The sequence below is a fragment of the Papilio machaon genome, chromosome Z (genome assembly GCF_912999745.1).
Source record: "Papilio machaon chromosome Z, ilPapMach1.1, whole genome shotgun sequence".
Classification (NCBI taxonomy): Eukaryota; Metazoa; Arthropoda; class Insecta; order Lepidoptera; family Papilionidae; genus Papilio; species Papilio machaon.
In genome coordinates this window covers 7,169,194-7,197,041 of record NC_060016.1, presented here as the reverse complement: position 1 = coordinate 7,197,041, position 27,848 = coordinate 7,169,194, and the positions used below count along the sequence as shown (strand labels likewise).

Sequence of the window (27,848 nt, the reverse complement as noted above, 5' to 3'; positions counted from 1 at the left end):
ACGTGAGTTACTAACCCATGCGCTATTTCTGACTGTAAGCTATTTACTCGTATGTTCCGAATTCGGTCCAAATACTTTTAGTAGTTTTGGCGTTACGGGCTTAATAAAAAAATATGTCATGTTGCCGATAATTTAAAAAAAAGACCTACATCATTAACGCCTACATCGTTAAGTTTTAATTTCTAAAATTCTAATTATTCCTAAATTCTTCATTAATTTTCCTAAAATCTTTAATCAAAATTGTCAAACATTAAGTCTCTTGTGGTAATCGGAAAGTTTTATTATCTAAATATTTTCTTAACTTATCTAAGACTTGTAATGATTTTTGTGGGCGGCTGATAACGGTATTTATAAAGATCATAAAGACTGAATACTCATTTCGGCTGTAAATAATCCAAATTAAAAAGTTCTCAGTATTTTAACTATGTGTTTTTTACTACAAACACTTTTTAAAGAGATTACTTTAGTATAAATCATTCGGAAACACTTTAATCTTTCAATTCTCTAAAAAAAATTAAGGGGTTTTCTTCTAAGCTAAAGTTCTCCCAAGACCTCTTAGTAATAGCAAATTGCGATGAACATATGGCATAATGCGATAGTCCTTGTTACATTGCTAAGAAACGTGTTAATACTTAGAGATTAATATATAATATGAATATATACATTCATATCATAGAGAAAAGTTTAATCCGGTAAGAAATAAGTTCTGATACGTAGAAAACCTTCGTCATATACGGTTTAGTGATTCCTTTTGATAAAAAAATCTTTTGAAGTTTTACCTTTTACTAAGTACCATTAATCTTTTTTTTTAAAAAAAAACAGTGTATTCTGTTACCAATTTAAATATAATTCTAAAGTATAACTCAAAAGCCGCGAGTTTTAAATGCCGATAGACATATGAAAAAACATGTATTGTTATATACAAACATATATAGTTACAAGAACATGTTTAATCTATTATGTACACTGTTATATACAAATGAGAAGTATGATAATATATCTGTGTACTGTTGTGTTGTGTTGTGTTAGTGGAATTCTATGGTAACATATACCTATTCAGATCACTTTCACAAATTACAATTTAATATGTTATATTAAATAGCTTGTATTAAACACATTTCAGGACGCTAACCACTATCTTAGCTTATCGAATCTAATAAATTCCTCCTGTAAATTAATCAACGGTTTACAATATCTAATATTAATTTTGGAATATGAATCGAATTTGATTCCAATACAAACTAACAAAACTGTTTATTCTGGTATATTGTATTTATTGCACATATGGTGTCCTTTGTAAGTAATACTAACTGTCGCCCGCGACACCATCTGCGCGGAATTGAAAAAAACTTAGTAGTCTAAGTGTTCTTCAGACTATGTTCTATATCTAATTATAAATTTCCACGTGACTGAACATACAAACATTCATCTATCCATACATCTACACATTCGCATGTAAAATATTTGTAAGAAGTACGATTTTATATAAAAACAAGACAAAGATGTTCTATATTTGAAATTCCTTCATTAAAGAAATACTAATCCTATTAAGAATGCTTTTTATAACGTAAAATAATCTAAGGACATTACACATTCAAACAAAAGCGGAAATATTAATCCTACTAAGTTTAGATGGATGTATGGATGGACGTTCGAAGGTATCTCCGTAATGGCTCAACGGATCTTGATGATATTTGGCACACATGTAGAACGTAGTCTGGAAGATTTTTTTTTTATTCTGCGTGGACGGAGTCTCGGGCGACAGCTAGTATTGAATAACTTTTGTTGTTACTTTAACACTTTAAATTAGTTACGTATTCCAATGTTAGTATTTTCAAAATGTAAAGTAGTATGAAACTATATTTGTTTCTGTTGAGTTTTCTCATTTCGACGAAAACTATTCAAAGTAAAATTCATTCTCTGTCACAGTTGCAGGATCAGCTCCTTCAAGAAGGCACTTTGCAAACGAAAAGCGCATTTACATATAAAACATGGTTCTTGTGTGCATGTAGTTGCCAGAAAATACATACCAAAGGTCCATTTCCATTTTATATCCCAGCCGCCATATCCGTCTTCATTTTCAAACGTCAATGGTTCATAAAATAAATATCTTCCATATACCAAGTAAAACGAGAATTTGGTGCATCAATTTTACATAATAGATCCAATATAAATAATCATAAACCGACATGTAAAAAGAACAAAAGCGACGTCTGTAACGATACTAATCTGTATTAATTTTATAAAGAGGAAGGATTTGATTGTTAGCATTGAATAGGCTTTGAAACTACTGAACATATTTTCACTTTTGGGAAGCTACACTATCTCCGGGGGACATAGACTATATTTCTTATTAGCTTTCGCCCGCGACCCGATATTAATAAGAGATAAGATTATATTTTGATTTAATTCCGCGCGAACGAAATCGCGGCCAATTGTTAGTCAAATTATAAATCGATACACAGTGAAAGAATTAAATTAGCTTTCCACTGGGGTTAGACAACATACGAGATGTGTGTTGTTGTAACCAGTTTTAGACTTAATTTTATTTTTAGTCTTAAATGACATTTCCATAATAAATTTTCCAGTACAGTAATTTGAATCAAAATTTGTTGATAGCAATTAATTCTATAGGGAATAATCATCTCTATATACTGCAGTAGTTTACATTATGAGCAATAATACAGAGGCTAAAGAGATAAAAATGAAAAAGATATAAAAAGTAAGTGCGGATGTCATACCAGGAGGACGGGCGTTCGCGCCTGATATGATGCAGATGTCGAATAGAGGTAGATATAAAAGATATTTGGATCTTTTATTACAACAGACATTAAAAGAAAGTGTGACATTAAAAAAAGGTCCCGAATCCAAGAATACGCCCTACAATTAGACAAGGTGGCTTACATCATCTTTTGTAATTATCAACAAATAATTGTTTTGTTTAATTTCAATAAAACCGTTGCTATCAGGATACAATTTTATAGTTTCAAATTACACAGTGGTTTCACTTTTAGGCGAAGGCTGGTATAATCATATTCCGTAGATTGATATCGTAGTATAAAAATGTATAGAAGTCGAAATCAAAATCTCAGTTTAAAACAAATTGTTATCTCTGTTTTGTCAAAGATAATGGACAGGAATGACGATATGTTTTATACAGAGATTTTGGTCTCAGAAACCCACGGATAATACGAATAGTCCACAGAAGCGATGGTCTTATTTATACGTATTTTCTATTTGAACAAGTAAACAAAGTAAATCCCTGACCCTTTATTTTTCTAAAAGTATAGCTGCATAAAGCATAAAAGTAAAGCAATTTATAGTCAACGTATTAAGTATTTTATAAATTATTAAAAAATTAAATAAAAAACAGAAAATAATCTGTGCAAATTTTATGTTAGAAGTAAAAATAAAATTACATTTTAAACGTATAGGAATATATAGAAAATAAATAAATATATAAACACTTGTATTAATAATAAATAAGGATATGTCAAACAAATAAAGTAAACATTTTGCCCAACTACCTCGGAGGCGTAACTAAATACCGGGACACATGATATATCGCCAAAGTTTTTGTAAGCAACAATTCGTAATACTCTCATTAGCACTGCCCACTCGGGATTCTAACTTACCATATCTGATTTAAGTATATAAATATATCTACTATATAGTTCTAAAAAATGTATATTACAATAGGATGCGAGGAAGTTCATTAAATGTAGGTAACGCATCTGTATTGCAGATAGGCGTGGGCAGCGGTCACTTCGCTATTTCGGCGAACTCGAGTAGCCGATTGCGCGTTTGTAAACTTATACGATGTTAGAATATCTCATATTACTAACTGTATTTTATATTTTCGCTAAATCGTGCATTTATCAAAATTTATCGTATTTTTTTTTACAAAGACACGAATTTAAGTAGAGTTTATGTATATCTTAATTTTAATCATCTTTCATGATTATATTAAAAAAAAAACTAAATCTTATCTATTTTGATATTTAAATTGAAATAAGATACAAAGAAAATCAACTTATATAAGAAAGCTTTAAACCTTTTTTTACCGACTTTCAAACAAAAAGGCCTTTTTCTATGAGTTTTATGATAAAGACTCGATTTGAATATTAATACATTTTCTGAAACAACTTTACTTTGTCATATTAGTTACTGTTTTAAACTATAAAATGGATGACAGTATGTTCTTTGCGAGTGTATAGTTATATTATATTTTAAGGAAATTGAATGAACGTGGAATTTGACACTGACAAAATTAATGTAGAGAAGAAGTTCATAAATCTATTTTTAATTAAAAATAAAAATAAAAAATCTCTGGTTATGAATACTAGTCGAAATTCTAATGAACGACTAATAGTTATTAATAACTTTCAAATTAGTTGGCAAATTAATGATTCACAAAAAAAAACAATTTTGTTAATTAATTTTCGTACAGACAAATTACTGTTGCTGTCCTGTTATTTAACAGAATGATTCTGAACGAATTCTTCGGTAAGCGGATGAAAAATAAAAAGATTTAATTCCGTCAGATTCTTATAACAGGAAGACGATTAAAAAGGGATTTCGATTATCCTCAAGGAGATTTCCCTCATCATAATAAATTTTATACTTTATGTTTACCTGTTTGTAGTATTAATAAAAGTACATAATATAGGTTTTATTTAAGCAAGTGATTAAATTTGTTTTGTATTAATTCAACGCTTAGTTCACGTTTTAAATTATTCTAATAAACGACTAATATGCAGGCAATGCAATCACATTTTTATTCATTTTCGTAAAATCTCTACTAAGGGTGACATGGCTCATTTTGGCATTAACCAAATTTTAGTAGTCATATAGAAAACCTTTTAAATCTTAGTAAAATGTGAATAGATTTTAAATGAGATGTTTATTTTCTTATAGTCGTTGTTAACAAATGCAAAGCAGCATCGGCTAGTAACAATGCTCGCGGTAGGCAATAACGGCCCCTCCCTGAAGCCTCAATGGCTTCTTGCCTATTTAGCGCGTACTCTTTGCATCCCCAGCTCGGTAATAGCGACTACATAGTACCTATTCTTATTTTCAATGGAAAAAAAGCTTGGACTGAGTTTCATGGAGTCAAATCAAATATTGCGGTACTTTTATTTGAGTACTTCTAGTTTCTTTGTATATAAATTTATATTTAGGTTATCTAAATTCGCCGAAATAGCGAAGCGACCGCTGCTCATAGACATCCGCAATTACAGATGCGTTGCCTACCTTTAATCGACGGAAGAGGACATTTTCCCTTCCAATGCGTCCCCCAACAAATCCACTTCCCCTTCCCATGCTTTCTTTCCTACTCTGAAAATAGTGGGAAGGGAAAGAAGGCTAAAATAAGACGTCCGGCACCACACTCATCAGACGAAACGCAGAATTACTTCCTCTTCACGCCTGTCTTCCGTGTGGTCGTGGTATTGCACTGGGCGGGCCGGCCATTCGTTCAACTTAAAGACTTCTTTTCGTAAGACACGAATGAATAGATTAATAATCTTTATTGGTAATTAAGGCACCCACTTAGTGCATTGATCTTTGGTTTCTGAGACCAAAATCCCTGTTTAAAACAAATAGTCTCTTAGACAAAACACACATATCAATTTTATCATAGAAGGATTTTGGTCTCGGAAACCAACGATTAATTAGTACGGGAAATCTACAGCAAACTACTATTTATGTAAACATAAATGGAAAATCTACCTCATGCATGCATTCATAGATAAAATCAATACATATTACGGTGAAAGCACAGCCTTAGCCACTTTTTGAATAGTATTTTGCCGTGACTTCAAACTTACTATCGGACTTGTAGTGGTTATAAAGATACGTGACGAATCCGAATGTTCAAAATATTAAGTCTAATCGCTTGTTATTTTCTTTTCTTGAATTCATGTATCACTATAGAAATAGATGAAGCATTGTGTACTACAGAGCACGAAGAACAGCCGCTACAGCCAGGAACAGATAGGAAAGTTTGTGCCCATTTACAGTTCACTGCTTTCGCGTAATAGATACAAAGTTTGCAATTTAGTTTAAATATGCTAATTACTTTGAATGTTAATGTTTTCTTTAGTCAACTGCGAGTTGTTACTATTAATTTATTTCTTCAGCTCATATGACTTTTACAATTGGCATAAATGGGGAAAAATATTTCCCTACTAAACATACTATATTAAAACACTATATGATTACATGCGTGATACCTTGTTTATATAAAAATAACTATTTTTATTATTTTGTGGTATAAATGAAATACAACTTATAAAAGAACAACAGACGCGCTAATATCTTATTGCAAGTAATTAATCGTTTTACAAAGAAAAACAGCATACATAATTTAATAAAATCATACCTGTATAAATGTATGAGAATATTGCTCCTGCAAGTTGTCTAGGTTACAAAGTCGTTTTATTTCAAAGAACTTAGCTCCCGCGGGATAAACTAATGTTCACAAGAGCTACTTTGTGATGTATCGTTTCCAGACTTTACCTCATAAGGAATTATTTTAACATAATACTATATAGGTATATTATGTACATCTTAGAGAGGGTTTGTACTAGAATTACATGGATATAATTTTTTAATAATAATATGCATGTATTAGACTTATATGTAGTAAATGTCTCTGATAAATTTCATTAAAATTTTCAATTCATACGACAATTATGTTGATTAAATTGATAATAATCCATGTGTAAGAAGGAAGGAGCAGTGGATAACATAATCTTTGAAATGAATCTAAATAATGAAACGTATTAAAATCACATATGGATGAAGGTAAATCGGGCGAGCATAACCAGATATCTAACTTTCTCCGGTCAGTGTAATGCAGAAGCAATAAAATTCATTATAGCTCAAAGAATCCCGCCCAGTAAGCGGTTAGGATAGGAACGGAAAATCCGGAGGTTTTATACATTAAACTCGCTGAATAAATTGATAGTCGATAAAACCTTTCCGATCGAAAATCCACACCGTGACCGGAGGTTATAAAATAGACTAAATAAAATTTTTCCCCAGCGAAATTTAATTTTAAATTGACGAAGAATTTTAACGTGTGAATTATTACGAAGTTCACATAAATTCGATTATATATTTTAATGTGACGTAGCAAAATATCGCTTCAATAATTTTGAATTTAACTTGCGTTTAGTTTGATATTAACTTTAGCGAATTAATTCGTTTAAATAATATCTTTTATCGATACTTATGAAATTTAGTGAGCCGACAAAATTAAATTAACTTGCTTTTTACATCCCTATAAATAATTGCAAATACGCTCTCAGAAGTTATCTCGTTATCAACTAATTTGGCCACTGAACTTCAATTCATTTCGATATAGAAAAAAATGTGAGCCGTCATGGATGTGAAACATCGTGTGTGTACAAGTAATATGCATAAAAGATAATATTATTAAAATAAAAAACATATATATATATATATATATATATATATATAATATATATATATATATATATATGTATACCTCAGTATAGCGTGGCGACCAGTCGCCACACCGTACACTCTACTAAACATAAAATATATATATGTATACCTTAGTATAGCGTGGCGACCCGTCGTCACGGCAAGCGCCGCCTCGCCAATACTTCGATTTACAAGTGAGCCTATAGATGTTTCACATCAAAATTCTTTAATTGACATAAAATTCGTGTGTCCAATTTTTTTCCTCGGATGTTTTAACTAGCTGTCGCCCGCGACTCCGTCCGCGCGCATTTAAAAAAAACTTAATATGGGTATGAAAAATAGATGTTGGCCGATTCTCAGACCTACTCAATATGCTCACAAAATTTCATGAGAATCTGTCAAGCCGTTTCGGGGTAGTACGGGCACGAACATTGTGACACGAGAATTTTATATATAAGATCTACAACGCCCAGAATGTATTGTTTTAATTTATTGACGAACAACAAAACAAAAAACTGCAAAATGGTAATAAAACCTTGTAACATAACGAGCAAGTAAGACAACATTTGTTTGGACCGCTAAATAAATACAAGAACGTCGTTTGTTATTACTTTTAATTAGTGCGTTCTCTATTCACATCAAGGTGAAGTATTCGTAAGTGCTCATTAGTTCTTAAAAAAATACACATTTGTAACTACGAAAAAGGTTTTATTTTAAAAAGCCGATTTTTTTTGCTATTGCTTTTATATCCGCGTGAACATGCCATTGAAATTTTGTTTCTTTTTGTTTTCAGCAGTTTTAGTATCCACTCGTATAGTCTTATACTAATCATCATCAGCTCACTATACGTCCCCACCGAGGGGCTCGGAGCCTACCCCAAGTTTTAGGGGTGACTAGGCCATAGTCAACCACGCTGGCCAAGTGCGGGTTGGTTGACCTTATACTAATAAAATATTGTTATTATAGTGTTATTTTTCTATTTAAATTATTATTTGAACAAACGATCCTTAATCATAAAAGAAAAATGCTATTTAAAGTGCTTAAGACGAACTTTATTAGAATCTGCTAACAATTGGTTTGAATTTACATATCCAAAGCTTATATTTTCTCGAGAATTTTTTGTTTTTTGTCAACTTAAATAAATATAAGATAACTGGTAAACTTTCAATAGAATTTTTTATCCATGATACTGATAGAGTTTTTTTCTTCCATAACAATAAATGCGGTAAAGGAATCGGTAAAGACCAATGTAATGCTATTTTCGAGTGGTTCACTAAACTCGCTAATGCTATCAGCCTCTTAATTAGACAAAGAGTTAAAATTATTTAGATAGTTAAAAGCGGAAACCCATAGCTATCAGTATGAACAATACTACACAAACATAACAGTAACAATGAATTGCAAATAAGTTGATTAAAGTTAACACTAGACGTGTATTCTAAAAGTTGCCACGCGTTCTCGCGAGCACCCGTGCCATGTGATTATGGAGGCTTTAACCCGGCTGAGTCGAGGCGGTAGCTTGTTTTATTCAAAGTCTTAGTAAATCCTTCCCATTCTGCAGCGACAATGCGTGGGATCACATCCCCATTGTTGCCTGTATCGAGTTAGACGATTAGGCGTTTCAATAACATGACGCGGCATACTTTGCGTGTTCAAAGAAAAATTTAAACGTATAGAAAACTAGCTGTCGCCCGCGACTCCGTCCGCGTGGATGTAAAAAAAACATTATATATTCTATATCTGTGCCCAATTTCATCGAGATCCGTTAAGCCTTTCTGGAAATACCTTCAAACAAACATCCATTCCTCCATTTATCCATCTACACTTTCGCATTTATAATGTTAGTAAGATTGTCTTCATTTATATGAAGACAATCTTACTAACATTATATACGCGTATAATCACTAGTATTTTTATTAAGAAGCTAGCGTATAAATGAAGCATATTATGATCTAGCGAAAGCCAATGAGAAATGATTAGGACAAATAAGGTAACTATTAATAATGTAATCAAACCTTCATACATTGATATGGCAATCTTTACTCAATATTATTAACATTATAAATGCGAATGTTTGATTAGATGTATGGATGTTTTTTTGATGGTATCTTCGGAACGGCTCAATGGATCTTGACAAAATTTGGTACAGTTGTAGAACAGAGTCTGGAAAAACACATAGGCTACTTACTACGAGGTTTTTACGCGCAGACAGAGTCGCGGGCGATAGCTAGTAATTAATAAGCCACATATTTATTTAAAAATATTTTACTGATTTAACACATGTAAAAGTTACATTGTACATTTTTTGAAACTATAATTGACATAATCAATTAAATAACCCACTACGAAGAGACAGTAATCGATATGTGATAATTTTTTAAGCTTTTATTTATTTTTACTAGTTTATGTGCAATGAGACTGTAAACTGCCGTTTACGAGATATGTTGAGTAGCAAATAATACATTTTAATCGGAAACAATTTACAGTTTGTATTATTTACTACAAGAGACTTTACGTTAAAATAAAAGAGAAAATTCAAACAGAGAAATGCAAACTCGGAAAAATTATTCGCTCCCGTACGTGGACATAATGAAAGATAAAGCAAAGTGCCTCGCTCGAATCAGTGTAACGACTACTACAAAAGAAAGGCAGTGGCCGTGGGCCTTGACGTCCGATGATGACAAAAGGACAAGGGAATCAAATCATGCATTTACGTACGCTCCAACGTTATCTCTATAACACGCTACAATACCGTTTTCTATTAGACAGAATCTGTGTTCTAACGAATGTAAGGATGATAGAAAGCAGCGTCATTCTATTGTAGATTCTATAAGCGTGTTCTTATTCAAATTGTTATTAAAGTATTACATGATCGATGCATACGAATAGCTATTATTGTTTTACCTCTTGTATTAGTGGAGGAAAACGTCGATCGCTCAGAGGTTAAGTACTTGATTTGTAATATGTAGGTCCTGGGTTCAAACCCCGCCATGTATCAAGGTGTTTTTCGATTTTCAATTTTTCCGACATTCTTACGGTAAGGGAAAATATCCAACCTGCGATATCTGCGAAGAAATTCAAAGATATGTGTGATGACAACCAACCCGCACTGAGCCGACGCGGTTGTTTATGGCCTAGTCGTCACGGTTAGGGTAGGCTCCGAGCCCTCAGTAGGTTCTTATAGTGAGCTGATGATAATCAGTGACGCCGTATTTGCATTTTTTTGAGGTTGTAATCCTGTTTAGGTTTTGTTTGATATCCCCGTTCTCCAGTTGTATTATATTTATTATGGTATAAAATGATAGAAAATATTATAGGATTTGCATAAAACTAGGATTCGATTCTTAATAAAGAAATCAGTATTACTTAAAAGTTTATTAGCTGAAATTTTTGATTCCTAGTGAGTCGTAAACTTAAACTTAAAGTTAATTTATAAATTGACATTAAATATCATTAAAAAACTTATTTCATTAAAAGTAAAATCTGTTTTATGTATCAAATACATTTCAGTAACGGAGGTGAAAGTTATAATAGTTGCGTTGGTAGCCAGATATTTGATTTTTTTACGTGTTTTATAAAGAAAGCAATTGACTTGGTAGACAAGCGGTAACATTTGCCCACTCAAATAATATTACACGAGATTCAATAATCCGAGGGATGAATCATGCTCAACGATTTATTAAATCGGTATTTTGCACAACCCGTCACTTTGTCTGTGTACACGGATGAATATTTTTTACCAGAAAATCAACTTACATCAAACATTTAATAAATTTAGGGTCTGTTAAGCTAAGCTTTTGATGTTTACTCAAGAAATACAAACACATTTATGTTTTTTTTTCAATGAAAATCGATTGACTAAATTCGTTCCTTGTTTATGGAATGTATCCTATTATGTAACTACATACACTGTTATCAGTTGGTCTGTGTGAACTCACTCCGAAGTTATCGTAACAGTATGATTAATACCATTTTCTTTTATTTTACGTGTCCAAAAAATCAAATCAAAATAGTCATTGCACATGAATGAGACTGGCTGGAAATTGTTAGCAGTACAACATCGATTACCTTTTCTTTCATGTGTCAGCAGTGTAACCAACTGCTATAAACAATTTACCAGGAGGCAGCGAACTGCGTATAGTGGTATCTATCCACATCATGTTCTACAAGTACATAATACTCAAAGTAAATAACCAATTTCTTTAAGAAATTGTGTCAAAATAGACTCTGTAGTTAATAATAATTTGTTAGTTAATTTTTTTAATGATTTTCTCGACTTTAAACTCATAATACGATTTCTTTAAATAAATTGCTACTATATTTAGAAGTAAATGAAAAGTATTATTAAGAAACGCAGATTGTTTCACGTTTTGTTCATACACCGCAGTTGTAATTAAATTAGTAATTAACAATTTAATTAGCACTCGTAGTTAGAACCGAATACATGTTGCGATAACGAGATTTTTTTTAAGTCTTATATTTTATTTCCAGTATTCGATTAAAAGATTCGAAACTAGTCTTTTTATTAGACAATATATAAGATAGCAAAACATTGAGATGAAAGATTTTAAAACATAGGTACGTGGAAATGAATAATAATATATTACTTAGTCTCTACAAAGCATTTGTGATATCACATATATACAAATACATTGTTGTTTACTATAAATATTTTTAAATAGTTCTTTAACAGTTCAATGCGCGAATTACTTTTATTAACTAATAGCTGCCGCCCGCGACTCCGTCCGCGCGGAATAAAAAATGTAATTAGTAGCCTTTGTGTTCTTCTAGAGTATGTTCTATATAGGTATGTATAGCAAATTTCATCGAGATCCTTTGAGTCGTTCTGGAGATACCTTCACACAAACATCCATCCATCCATCTAAACATTCGCATTTATAATATTAGTATGATATAAAATGTTAAAGTTGTATAATAATAATATTGTATTAACTTCACCACTCTTCAATGGAAAAATTTAGCAGTGCACCCAACAGCAACATATTTAAGTGGTAATTAACCAATCACGAAACGGTAGTGACAGTACGACGATAGACGTTGGAACACTACAATCATAAACGCGGGACTAATGAAGAAGCAACAAAAATACCTTTTCTTCAAACCTCTTCATTAAATGTAATCATAGGTCTTTGTCTTTTTACAATATACTCGTATGAGACCCGTGTCTTTGTGCCCATCTCTGTGGGATGAGTACTACTATTAAAGTAGCGGGAATTAAAGTACCCATCAACGTTAACAGTCAGTTTTCTGACTTTCTTAACTGAGAAAGCTGCCGCGCGGAGCGCCTTCTCTCACTACAAATGACAAGTAGTCTTTCTACTAAAGTTACGAATAAAGTTACTCGTAAAAGCGCTGCGAAGTTTGAAAATATTCAATATTTGAAAACAACTTTTGTTTCCTTAACCCCACAACTTATACAGTCTTATACACTATACTTATAACTTATTCAATGTGATGCACAGTTAACAATATTCGTGTAGTTTGACATTGATTGTATTAATTTAAAATTATTAAAGAAACACTATTTTAGATGAACATTATCTTAAGTAAAATGTTCTAAATGTAAGGTATAGTTTTGGCAATATTTATGGTGTTTTTGATTGAAGTTAGTATAACAATTATCAAAATAGTTGAAAAGATAATTTATTCTGTACAAAAGTCTATCTCTATTACATTGGTCGTGCTTAACCATCCGATAACTGTACGTAATAACGTTTTGCCTCTAAATTTAAACATAAGTAATGTTCAATCTATGGCATGCTGAAGAAGCGCATTGCTAACCATCAAATTACATGCACTTAGTCTCATGCCACCTGAAGAATCAAACATGCACTTTCAAAACTTTTTCTTTCATATAAACTTACTTGCTGTCGCCCGCGGCTCCGTATGCTCGGAATTAAATAAAACTCCAAAAGTATTCTATATGTTCTTCCAAACTATGTTCTACAACTATGCCAAGTTTCAACGAGATCCATGCAGCCGTTCTGGAAATGTCTTCAAACAATCATCCATCCATCCATCTAAACATTCACGTTTATAATATTTGTATGATGGAATGTCACATACAGTACATTGTGATTACTTACTGTGAAGTAGACTTTTGACTTCATTATTGTCGGCAAAGACATTTGTTTTCACGTATGTTTATTTAATGACACTTTCAAAAAACTTACCCCTTTCAATTTCCATTTGTAAGGCTTGCACGCAAAACACATACGGATTAGTAATAATACGATTTATGGCCGCCAAAGCTTGTAAAACCCAAAGGGCAGACTACCCTTTAACTTTCTCGCGAAATCTCATATTTCAGTAGCCGCAAAAAATATTATCACTTATTTAAAACTGCTTCTTTATTATGAATGTAACATATTGTTGAATCTCTATCATAAAAGTCATGCGATTTCCCAACTCTTTCACAAAATATGCTCGCGAAGGCTTCCGTTTGTTAGATATAAAACGGAATTATGCGACGTACCTTATCTGTGTCATGGAAGTTTCTTTCAGTGGAAAATCGTTTATTTATGCTACTTTAGTGTATTTTCGTTCGCAAACTTAGTATCATACTTAAGTGTAACGTATTGTTTTATTTCTTTGCTAAAAAATATTTTTCTTCTTCATTCCTCTAACGTAGTTCAAGTTGTTATCCTAATATATTCTTATAACGAAAGAATTACTTCATTTTCCTTTATTGAATCGATATTATGACTTATTATTTACATTATTCACAATTGCTGTCTAAATTTCTCAATATCAAAATCACAATTAGTTTAGTTGAATGAATAACAAAGATACGTAAACTCGATCATATAATTCCATTAAACTCATGTCAGAACACAATAAATATTTCGTATTAAATTAAGTTGAAATAAATGGTATTAAATGTCGGTTGAGTAATTGTGAACAAAATTTAATTATAACAACGTTATTGCGATGTTTGCATAGTAGTAGTAATAACAATCGATGAATCCGATAACATTATTGCAAAGCCAAATTTTACGAATTTCAATCACATAGTTTTGGTAGGGAAAGCGAGGCCCACATTTTGGATTCTTGGTTTCCGACAGATAATTCCTCTTATTAAAAATACATATTAGATAATCTTTCTAATTTTATAAATGCGAATGTTTAGATGGATGGATGGATGTTTGAATGTATCTTCGGAATAGCTCATTGGATCTTGATGAAATTTGGCACAGACGTAGAACATAGTCTGGAAGAACACATAGGCTACTTATTATTTATTTTTTAAATTCCGCGCGGACGGTGTCGTGGGCGATAGCTAGTAGTAAAATAACTCTTAAAATTTAGAATCGTATGTTAAAAACTTCACTTCTTCACTAGAAAAAAGAGGTTCGCAAAACTTGTCATAAGTTGTAAAAAATTATTAACATATGTCTTCAATCTTATTGGTTTTAAAATTTTCTGATATATATATAATAAACAAATAGACATACAATAATATTCTACTGTAATAAAATAGAACATAATGGAATTTTTATATGACTGGACATCTCAAAATAAATTTAAATTACTCTGCCAAAGCACAAATTTGAAAGAGAGATAGTTTCTAAATAAAGTGTAGGACAAACTGTAAACATTGCGGGATAGTATAGGGCTCTCTTTGCTCGTCCTGAAAAATACTTTGTTCGTAGTATGTCTGAGCAAACTAAGACTGGTCAGCAAAGAAGTTGGAATGGCTGGAATTCGATTGCTCTCTTACCAAAAGCACTGAATGATTTGTAAAAATCGAAGCCCGTAACGATCTTTCGAACGTTTTTAGATAAAGCTCAAAGTTTACTCTGCAGCGGATTAGATTCTAAGTCGTTAGTGAAGTGAACTTTGAAAGATAAAGAAAACTTTTCAATGCGAATTTAGCAAATGTTGTGAAACTTCATGTTTGTGTAGAAAAGGAGACATCTACAATCTTGTGCGTCTAGTACTTGAGACAACTGAAGCCATTTAAATACATGTTTCTAGTTTTATTATACTTACTTAAGTTACCTTACTTAACGAGGGATAATTGTTTACTTGATAGCAGTTTTAAAAACTTTCAAACTACTTTGCAGTACTCATTCACTCTTTATTAAACTATAAATTGTTTAGAAAGGCATTAGAAAGAAAAATTTTTGATCATAAACTACTAGCTGTCGCCCGTGACTCCACCCGCGCGGTATTAAAAAATGTTAATTAGTAGTCTATATGTTCTTCTCGATTATGTAATTAATATATGCCAAATTTCACCGAGATCCGTTAAGCTGTTTTGGAGATACCTTCTAACAAACATCCATCCATCTATACACGCGCATTTATAATGTTAGTAAGATAAAGATGGTATTACATATTTACGATGATGCTTTGTTACATAACTTCTATGTAAGTCACAGTTACTACAACCTCTTATCACATAAAAAAACCTAATTCTTCATTTTACACACATAAAAATTCAGAATTGTTAAAACATTGTAATCGTTATGCAATAAGCCTAGTGCATTTTAAATGGCTCAACAATATTCAACATTCAAATAGTACGTTATAAATTGAAACGATTAGAAAAATCTGTCTATTTCGTTTTTGTTTGTAGATTGCACGGTTCACGTTTTGTTTTCAATTTTGCGTATTGATTCAAAAAGGTTGGTTTGGAAATGTGAGAATAATACTAGTTTTATTCAATACTCCATTTATCTGTAAAATATTATTTGATAAGGGGCACTGTGAATATGGATAATACTTTTTTGAAATGTGTTTAACGACTTAAAGTCAGGCGTTATAAAGTTGTGAATTAGTAATGAGAACTTTTCAAGAATTCTTGTTTTCTACGCTTCAATATGTGAACTTTTAATACCCACGTGTCTCTTAATAACACGAGTCTCTACCCTGAATATTCATAAATGTTTTCGCTTAAGGTGTTTAGATTTAGGCAAATAAATGGTATTTTTAATCAACGCATATAGATTCAGCAAATAAAGCATGATATTGAGATATTTCGTGATTTATAATCTATTCTTGTTCGGGGGTTTATCTTACACTGGCCTGAGGCGAGGACAGGATTACATTCGATGCCAATTGTATCCGCCTCGCGGCGCATTTAACGGTTTTTACGCTATCTAACTCAAAACGTGATTGAAATTTTTGTATCCCCTTTTTTATTACTTTTCATCGAAAATTACACTTCAAATTCTCGTAAAATACTCGACACGAATTGATGTTAAAATGCTTTCACATTATTAAATTCTGATCAAATGTGAAACCTTAGAGAAGCTCCATTTGTAATAATCAAAATTATCAATTTTCTCAAAACGTTCTATTAAATGAAGGTTAACAAATTAAAATACATTTTTTTTTACTGTTATATGAAAAGATTAATTAAATATTTTCCACAGCACCTTATTTATTAATTATTCACTGAAAACTATGAAATTAATATTTCAACAAGGATAAAGCGTTAACTTACGACAATATTAGGCAATATTAAGTTTCAGTATAGAATACTCAAGCTTTCACGTAATTTTAATAATTAAAACACGTAAATATCTAATTTAAGTAGCGCGTATTCAAACTTAGAGAGCTTTTAAGCTTAAAACTATTAAGCATACATCAGAGATAATAAATTAAGCATTTTGCTAATGACTACGAACACTTTGCATTTCGTTTCCTACATGTCAGTATAAAATTTTTACTAAGATCTTTTTCAATATATTACTTTACAATCGTTGCAATGAAAATAAAGTGCTTTTAATCGTCTGAAATTTTAAGTAGACTAGACTAGATTTCAGCACAAGAAAAAGTTGTTAAAATGTAGACAAAATGTAGGTAAAATAATAAATTATTTTTAAAACTAATTTTAGGTTTCCAATTGTTAAATTTCTCGTTATGCTATTCCGATGTCAGACATAAGGAAAAATACGTGGGCTTTTCGATATAAATTTACTCAATGAAGTACAAACTGTGAACGACACAGTTATTTTTAAGCGCTATCACATCAAATTTCAACTGCGCTCGAGTAGTGTCCGAGGAATCGGCAACTTCTCTCCTTGAGTCACGAATTTAGCTGACTTCTTGGCCGGGAAAGGCTATTCATCTCGAACAATATAAGAAAAGGCGTAATCATGTCGGAGAGGAATCACGTTCAACGAGCCACAACGCCGGAATTCCGTTGGACCCGCCACCGTCACTATCGTTGTAGATAATGTTCTTTAGAAAAAGCAACTGACCTTTGCTTGCGTTTCGATCTCAAAGTTGGGATAACAAGGAGAAAAGACCTGCCCTATCTGCATGGAACTTATGGTAACGGATTTCTTAACAATAAACTTTATCTAAATTATAATTTCCTCTTTCATATACATCTATATGCATGTACAGTCGAAGAATTAAATTCGCATCCCACTTAGGATTTAAAATAAAAAATCTAATATATAAAATTCTCGTGTCACAGTTTTCGTTGCCATACTCCTCCGAAACGGCTTGACCGATTTTGATGAAATTTTGTAAGAATATTCAGCAGGTCTGAGAATCGGCCAACATCTATTTTTCATAACCCCCCCCCCCATTTTTTAACTGCGCGCGGACGGAGTCGCGGGCGACAGCTAGTAATTTATAAATGTTTAAATAGGAAATTAACGTACAAGACGCGACATTGATAAGTCAAGCCCTTGGTAAAAAACCTAAATATTAACCTCAAACTTAAAATTACTAAGATCTCCTCATACTACTCGTATTTTGGTACACTTCATTTTGGTTATTTAATTGGTTTAAAATTTCGAACAAATTTAATCAAGCACCAGTCAGTGTAAAATGTTAGCAAACTTTTTTTTTCAAATCGTAATATTACGTTCGTACAAAAGAGTCTTTCATCTTTGGAGCACAATACTCTTCGTATTAGCTGATATTTCTATTAGTTTCAGTATGTAATACATCTTATATTTAGTACATTTGTTATTTTATATAACGAGGTTTTTCTTACAAGCTATCACAGGACAATAACTGTGGGTTTCTGAGACCAAAATCCCCGTTTAAAACGTATTGTCATCTCTGTTTTGTCAAAAACAGGGATGACGATATGTTTTATATAGCGACTTTGGTCTCAGGAACCATCGGTAATTCACTAACTCGTTAGAGAATATGAAATATGTCTTTGTTGCAACATGGGCAATATCCAAGATACAATATCTAACTAAAAATTAATAATAATTATAAAATACACGATAATTATTTTAAAACAACTTAACTGCAATTTGATATTACTTTACAATAAAGATTAAAACAATTTAAAGTATATTAAAGAGATATTTATTACTAGAAAACTTTTGCTTTACGTAGTCCTTAACATTTTTCTAGACTTCAGAAGAGAATGACACAACGTTGTGATAATGGCCTTTCCCGGGCCGTAGGGAAATGGCCGCGGCCCGACAAATAATACGATAACGTCTTCATTACCCACACGTCGACCCTCTTCCCGACACGTCTTCGTCACCCCTTCAATCTTTTCGCGGATATTACACTGAAATTATGACAAAAGTGCTAGATCGAGGCCTGCATAATGAATCTCCATGATAAATGAGGCACTTCTACTTCTATTGAAGTTTGCTTTAGGTATATTAGATTCAGACAGAAACAGATTTTTATACAAATTTATGAAATAATTGACCAATTTGATTTGATTTTTAATATTCATAGAAGCAAGAGAAGTGTGTCAGGACTGCACTAAATGGAGGTACGTCATCTCTGCTTACCCTTTGGGTTAGTGGCGTGAGTTATGTTGTTGTTTCCTGATATTTGTGAAGTGTAAAGAAATAACAGCACAACTCTCCCACGTATTTCAGAGACGTAGACAGAGATTCCGTATTTCCATTTGGTACGCACACACACCTCTTTGGTCTCTTCAACATTTTGACATGTACGCATGCATGTTCGACGGTTTCGGATCTTCTTCCTAAGTGTTTCTTAATTTTGGTTGGTTATTTAATTCGTATTTACGTTGACTTTAATTCATTACAAATTAACTTTAATTTCTATATCTTTTGTTTTACGTGCAAACCGTTATGTACCGATCAAACAATAATGTAAGGCAATTAAGTCAAACTGGCCATAAATCTAAGTAATTTGTCTAATCACAGCTAATTAATTCATCAAGATCGTATTGCTATACTCATTACTTTGGAATTGGATCTATAATGATGTGATTTATGTTATACTGCTAACATATTCAGACAATGCTATGAATTATTTTAACGATATTATGCATAAATGAATATTACCTTGTTTGTATACTCGTCGTCACACATAAGTCTCATTTTCTTATTTTCTCTCCGAGAGCTCACTTTGACTCCTGTCCAACGAATATAATATAGACTTATTCCTTAATTTAAATAATTTTATACTAATCTTCCTATTTACTCTTTTATAAACAACCTTTGTATTTTCATTTTTAACGTTTTCTTTTTTATAATATTTTAATTACCATAAAATCGATCGGTAAGACATATGTCATGACATAAAAAAATTAAATTGTCATGATGCACAACGAAATACAAAAACCTCATTTATGTGTACAACAACAAAGTCTATTTTACGATAGCAAGAATACTCTCACATCGTGTGCTACAAACAAGGATAGTACACAAACAGGAGGGTAAATAATTTCTAGTCGCGGAAAGGGTTTTTCGTTCGCAATATAACAGGTAGAACATGTGAAGTATCTACTTCAGTTCTCGTTATTTCCTTTGTTGCTTACACGGAAAAGGTGATTGTTCACTGCAAAAAGACGCATTGAATATTTACCTAAGACAAAATGTTTGACACCTACTTCTGGTTTCTAAATAGCTTTTAGCACATAGCTTAGGTAGAGTTTATTTCTATTCTTCCTTTAATTAGGTAAACATACAGACTTATTTGGGAGCACGATTATACCTTTTTACTTCCTGAGATGACTTTTTTTCTTAGATTTTCATCGTATTAGAACTGAAACGTCTGGGATAGTTTCCGAAAGCTGGACTCTTAACAGTAGTAGATCACGCAACAACAATATTTGTTCAGGAAGAATCGACCGGTGAAATACGCGACTACACAGAAGACGGCGTGAAGTAGAAGCAATTCCGCGTTTCGTTTGATGAGTGTGGGTGCCTGAGGTTTAATTTTAGTACTCTTTGCCTTCTCACTCTTTTCTTATAAGGAAAGGATGGGAAGAGGAAGCGGATTTGGTGGAAGAGGGGACGCATACGAAGGGGAAATATCCTCTTTCTGTGTCCCTTCTCCGTTGAAATAAGATAGGCAATGTCTCTGCAATTGTGAATGTCTATGAGCAGCGGTTGCTTCGCTATTTCGGCGAATTCAGGTGGCCGTTTGCTCGTTTGCCACCTTTGATATAAAAAAAACCTATTTTTTTTTTTAAATAATTAGGTATCATCAGGTGTTGAAGGTGTCAGATTTATTGATATCTCAAACTGAACTGACTGAAGAGCCCTAAATGTATGAATGTACGAGTCAATACTCCTTCTTTTAGGGTGAAATTTGATATTTATGTCTAAGATAGCTTCAGTTAAAATATCGTCTACTGCATCCAATATAAAAATATATCCAAAATTCTTCTAAATAATTTAAATAACATTTATTCAGTGAAATCTACTTAAATAGATTGCTTAATACTTGAAGTAAAATTGACAAAAATATTTTAAAGGTATTAGAACTTGATTTTCCAAGCTGTATGTAGCCAATACGAAAGTAATGGAATCGGTTTGAATCAGATAGACTATAATTAAAGTGCATTATGTTAAAGCTTTAACGTTATTTGAAACGTACATTTGTCTAGTGTCTAGACCTTAACTGTAGAACAAAGTAGACCGACAATGTGTTTCATAGAGCTCACAAATTCAAACTATGAGGTCGATGACAAAATAGTTGGGTAAAACAATCTTAACCCGACACTAAAATTTGAAATTAATTAGCACATTAACTTATGCTTTATTTAGCAAAGTGCAATGCAAAATAGACTAACAAGCTACTTATAATTATGTACCCAAATGAGTTAACATAACAAATAAACAATTAACATATACTCACCAAATTATTTTTTTCAGGTCTGCTTCGCCTTCAACAATTGTACGAAAGGCTGCAACCCGGTAATGCTACGTTCCGCATTTCGAATGTAAAACGCGTCTCCAATGGCACAGATGTTGTTGAATTTCTTGGCGCACTGGAGAAGCTCGACCGTTGGACCAACAAATACGTTGTGCTAGACTCCTCTACACGAATAGCAAAAGAAGCACTGATTTTGCACGTACGTAACGTACAACTTGGCCGGAGAAACTACCATTACTTCTTAAGTGGCCTGGTGAGTATCCAAATTCCATTTAAGCTATCGAATGCGGTGAAACGTCTCGTTTACTATTTAAATTAGCGTCGTTAAATATTTATAGCCTAGTCCATGCCAATTACAGATATGTCCCGCTAAGAATTGAGATAATAATCATCACAATCGAATCAGGTTAAATCAATAAAAAACAGTCGGTATCGACAATCGACAAACGCGAACGTCAATAACTAATTTCCAAATGCTAACCGCTTGAAACACTCAGTACAGCCTGATTGAAGCAGTCCATGTATGGACAGCCAAATAGCCAAAGATTCCAGTAAAAAATACGTAATTAGTGAAAATTCGTAATTGAGTCATAAATAATACATCAGTTTCCATTTGCATTGTACGTTATTTTAACTTCACTGCCTACTCTGTCCATTTATCGTAAATTGCTGAACACACAGTATTAATTACCAGAAATACAGTACAAACAACCATTTACGAGGAGGTGTTTACTCAAATTGGTTTGACATTTTTGTGAAATTTCATACAATTAATTTCATGAAGTACTTAATTATACTAATTGCATATTTTTGTTAATTCAGGTTATGGATGATCGTTGGGAGAAACAAGTCACCGAATTCGGTGCTATAAATGTTACAGGATTTCGTATCGTAGATTTTTCTCGAAAATTCGTTCGAAATTTTTCTGAAATGTGGAGAAGAGACACTATATCGGTAACTTTTTTTAATAATTTACACATAATTTAAATAAAATAATCAATCCCTACTCGAAAACAACATCAACCAGAAAGTTACAAATTATTATGAAGAATTAAATCAACATTTAATAATGGTTACTTTTAAAATTAAATAATGACTATTGTTAATTCTAATAAATATAATTTTTTTTAGCAGTACCATCAAAAACAGATACTAATTAGTTGCGTTAGTTTAATATAGTAATTTTAGTACATGTGTATGTCGAAGACGATATTATTAGATGATAACTTAATCACTTGAAATTGCTAAAGAAGTAAAGGGTAATAATCAACGCTAAGAAAAAGTAGGTTTATAGATCACCATTACAAATTTACGTGATAGTAATATAAACCACGGGCGAGAGCATAATTCCTAGAAGGAGCACGTACTACGATGATTATGAATTTGTAATTATGCATTCAGTCGGCGAACTTATTATATTGTTTTCTTTAAAAGCAACCGTTTGGTTGGAATTCTGTACCAAATGTTTTGTTTCTTGTTGAATGTAAATTAGTAGTACAATTTAATAGTTATTCATTGTTTATATAATATATAATTTAATTTAATTTGTATAATTTAATATAACAATTATAAAGCATTTTTCTAACTATTTATTTACACAAATTACATTGTATTAGACATAGAAAATCATATTCCAAACAATTTAGTAAAATGTAAACCAACACTTTGAAATATGCACAAACATAATATGTAAGAATGTTAATAGAAATAATTTAAATAACAAAGTTTTCGGTTTACTAACAAATGAAAAACCCAATACTAATTCTAACATCTTTGCTGACTGCATCCCAAAGCTCTATAATATGTTGTTTGCTTTAATTATTCGGTTTCGATTTATGTGTAAATTTGTACAGGCACAAGCTGCTTTGATGTACGATGGAGTCCAAGTTCTTATTGATGCTATATTTCGCTTACTGCGAAAAAGGCCAGATATTTTAAGAGGACTATCGCGAAGAAGTGCCAGCAGTAGTTCCAACAAAACTCTTGATTGCACTCCCCGGATTGGAACAGGGACTTATGAGATCGGAGACAAGATCGCTAGGTTGATAAAAAAGGTAAGATATAAAAGACATAGCTTGCGTATTCGCAGTAATGATCAATGAAATCATAATTTTGGTTGTCTCCTGTTGGGTTGATGGGTCTACCGTTTAATCGGCCACCGGACCGAGATCATATATTTAAAAAAACATTCCTACTGGTCCGATTTATTCTATGAATTTAATCGGTCCAATTGGAAAAAAAATCCCTTTGGGCCGATTGATCGATAGACCCATATACCCAACGGGAAACTCCCATTTTACTGAAGTCACCGTACCCGGACTAAAGCAGAATCTATCGACTGCTTGCGTCCGTATACGGTGGCTATAATTGTTGTTAAAAAAATTACTTTACGGTCTGTTTAATTGGTGCGAAAGCTTATCTCAGTATTTTGAGCGCTAGTGAACTCTTTGTTGTGACTTAAATTCCCTGTAGCACATGCGAACGATTGTTGATCATTCAAATAAATATGCGGGCGATTGAACGTTATTCTCAGTATTCGATACGCAAAGAGAGTGCCCACACTGATTGTGACAAAATGTCGACCGTATTTACAACATGAATTTTGGCTAAAGTTACGGCATAGTATACTTAATAGCATGTCATATGTTTCAGGATATATTTCATTGTATAGCTTATAAAATTGTTATAGCAAATACTATATTTTATACATTAATATTTATTTTAATTTTATACCATACAAAAATAATCTCCTGCACGAAATCGTAAACTGAGTAATAACTCAAATTAAGTCATAATAATGTCGTAATAGTCATGTGAAAAAAACGAGAAAACTAAATATAAATTGCATATCTAATTTAAGTAAGATCGCTTAATGAATCACAACCGCAAACATTTTGAAAACATTTTAATCTATAGGAATTTATCTCTGAAAGTTTGAAATAAAGATATTCTGAACATTCTCATCTTGGTGACAAAGTGCATTCGTATCATCAGATATTAAATTAAACAAACAAAAATATATTCGAGGCAGTGGTCACTCGTTTAGAGGAACTGGCGCTCGTTTATCCACCAACAACTGCGATCTTGTAGAAAACGCCTGTAAACTTACATTAAAATGCTGCTGGCTACAAAAGCTGACTTTAAATTTCTATTTTGAATATTTACATAGCTTAGAATATAAAAAGGACCGTTGCCTAATGCACAATTTTTTAAAGGAGTATTTTTATACTTATTTTATTATGAATACTTCACAAATATGATTTCTGAATAAGTCAAATTCTTTTCACTCCTCTTCTTTCATCTTCTCTCCTTTATCGTAAGGTCTTCCACCTAGGCCGAACCCATTGATTTCCCAAAAGTAGCCCCTTAACCTATCTTAACCATCACCAATCTTATTTAATCAATCCTGATTTAATCTAATTGATTTACTATATTGCTTGAATAAAGTAAAGTTAATTATTGTAACGCTACAAAGATATTTTTAAAGTAAATTTCCTTCGTGTTACATCGATACCGAAAGAGTTTATGTAAAATTATATCTATTCATGAAATAAAAATTGTACCTGTTGTGAATATTGTAAGGCGACGTCGGCAAAGCCAAGAAGCCGAGCAGAATAATGTATTTTATATATATATATATATGAGAAGTGTCCTCTCCCTTTGAGAAAGCAAACATCGCAAAGGGATGGCTCAAGTTTCTACATTTTACTTCCGTCGTGACTACGAAAGGTGATAGTTTTATTAAAACTTTCTATTTACTTTAGCAATTGGGTGTCCAAAATGCCGCGTAAAATACAGTACCTATTTCTTGGCCAAAAATATGATGATATAACTTAACCTCAACGCAAGGTAATTTAATATGACGTTTTCAAGTTATAAGAACCTGAAAGTTTATATTGTTTACTTATATTCTCTTTTATGAAATATTTATAAAAGTTTTGTACATGTAATTGTTCATTATCTTATTTATTGTCACTCTCATCTCTGTCATACTCTATGTATAAAAAGTATATAAATGATTTTATTATTATACTTTTAAAGTAGTCTCGCAAAATCTTATTTTTTATGAGTGTAACTATGAAATAGCGCGAGAGCTACATTTATTACGGTACCGTAGCATATGTAGCAGACACATGCTACGCCGCCGTAATCGTAGCTCACTTGCTACGTAATCACTGCGCCGCGTAGACAACAATACGGATTCACATCTTATCAACAAAAAAGTACAAACATGGTAAAAAATGGATGTTATATGGCGTTTTGGTAATACTCTATTTGACTATATAATACCTACTAAGCACACACAATGGGCAAGGTTTTCATACTCCAATATTACCATTAGGTAAACGGGAAATAATATTGCTTTTATACAGGTACTAGCTGTCTCCCGCGACTCCGTCCGCTCGGAATTAAAAAAAACTTAATAAGTAGTCTATGAGTTCTTCGAGACTATGTTCTGCATCTGTGCCAAATTTCATCAAGACCCGTTCAGCCTTTTCGGAGATACCTTCTAATCCAGCCATCTAAACATTCGCATTTATAATATTAGTAAGGTTAAATTCATAGATAATTTTACAAGTTTTTATTTAGATGTTTTTAAATCATCGCGCAATTCAACACAAATTATAACCCTTTAGGGTTTACTAATGCGAAAAATTCACTCAATATAAAAAGTATTTAATATTTTTTTCACCTTTTAGTTTTAAGCATAGAACTTTATCCAGGTATATTATACTATTGTCTTGGCCTAAAACAACAGGCACTTACAAAGAAATATTAATATCGTTAATTGGTTAAGAATGATGCTTACGTCACGATGTATAATAACCATTATATTTTAAACGCTGGTGGCAAACAAACAAGGAACGAATTAACCAGCTCTATATAATTTCGTATGATTATTGGCAGTGTGTCAACCAACCCGTAGTGGGCTAGCGTAGTTCACTATGGCCTAGTCACACCTAGCTTAGGGTAGGCTCCGAGTCCCTCGGTGGGAACGTACAGTGAGCTGATGATTTATTGGCAGTGTGCGCTGACGTGAATAAATGTTAAAAACTGATTTAAAAACGTAATAAAATAAAGAGTTAATAGTTTCCGTATTAAAATTTATCATAGAGTTTTCCTTTAGACATCTACATTAAATCAGACAAAAACAGAAGAAGTGATCAGAAGTGTTGGTCCACTTAGCGTCCTCTAAAAATAACCCCCTTTGAATTGATTTTCTATTACTAAGGTGTAAGTAGAAATCTACTATATGGGACTACTTTAGTAACACTTGAAAATTTAATTAACAGACCTAAAGACCATTGAAAGAGTCAAATATAACGTCAAAATCAATTTCAAGTCAGACTTCTGTTAAAATCAATTTTGAGCCGACACCCAGTGAGTATACGTTAGCGGATTCAAATTAAACGAAATTGCAGACGTGAACACAGGTGCTGAATATGAGACCTTCCTTTATATAGAGCGGGCGCCGTGGTGAAACCTCTGGCGATTAATGAGGTCTCGCTACCTGACGCCTAATTAGTATGAGTCATGTATTTACTAATCGCCAGTTTCGCGGATTGTTGCAAACCATTTTTATAATACACACTACTGAATGTGTTGTTCTAGAAATTTACAATTGTATAAATATATTAAAGAATATAATGACATATGTTTCCAATTTTATTTTATAATCACTGCTTTGTTTATAAATTACTTTTCTATTCAGATATTTATACTGCTGTGGTATTGATATTATAAAATGATTTCCTTATGTAGCAATAAACATTGCTCCAGTGAGATAATTATTTTGTGACAAGTGTATACGAAGCATAATTAAAGACTGTTATACGATTCAGCATTATTTTGTGACTGAATAGCCACTGCTTGACGCAGATAACAAAAATTCTTTTTTAATCTGTTTCTGTGGTCTTCTGTATTTTTACATTATGTTTTGAAATATTTCATTGAAGAAGAGACGATATGATATTGTTTGCTTCAGACGGACTTAGAAGGATTGACCGGCCCTCTCAAATTTAATGATAAAGGTGTTCGACGCAATTTTAGCCTACAGGTGGTGGAAATGACGGTTGCAGGAGAAATGGTGAAGGTATGAAATAAATTAAATGTGTATTATATGAATAAAAACTTTGAATATCAGCGCCTATGTTTGCACTATAGTAGTATTTTCAGAGTTTTACCTATACACCAACGAATAGAAAAGTTTTTATTCCAGTTTCTCATTTTAAAGTTTTACAAGACTAACTTTAACAATAAACAAGTCTACCGGTGTTGCAACAAAACGAATACAACATCGT

The 27,848-nt window shown here is 32.2% G+C and overlaps 1 protein-coding gene across 1 annotated transcript in view; it reads left to right on the top strand.

The window, feature by feature from the left end:
* The window catches only part of LOC106717086 (glutamate receptor 1), a 108,188-nt gene that overhangs the window by 74,916 nt on the left and 5,424 nt on the right, over positions 1-27,848 (top strand). Inside the window, exons 5-8 of the mRNA XM_014510795.2 lie at positions 21,546-21,799; positions 22,369-22,500; positions 23,400-23,600; positions 27,533-27,640. Of these exons, the coding sequence (XP_014366281.2) occupies positions 21,546-21,799; positions 22,369-22,500; positions 23,400-23,600; positions 27,533-27,640 (695 nt within the window). The remainder of the gene's footprint in view (positions 1-21,545; positions 21,800-22,368; positions 22,501-23,399; positions 23,601-27,532; positions 27,641-27,848) is intronic.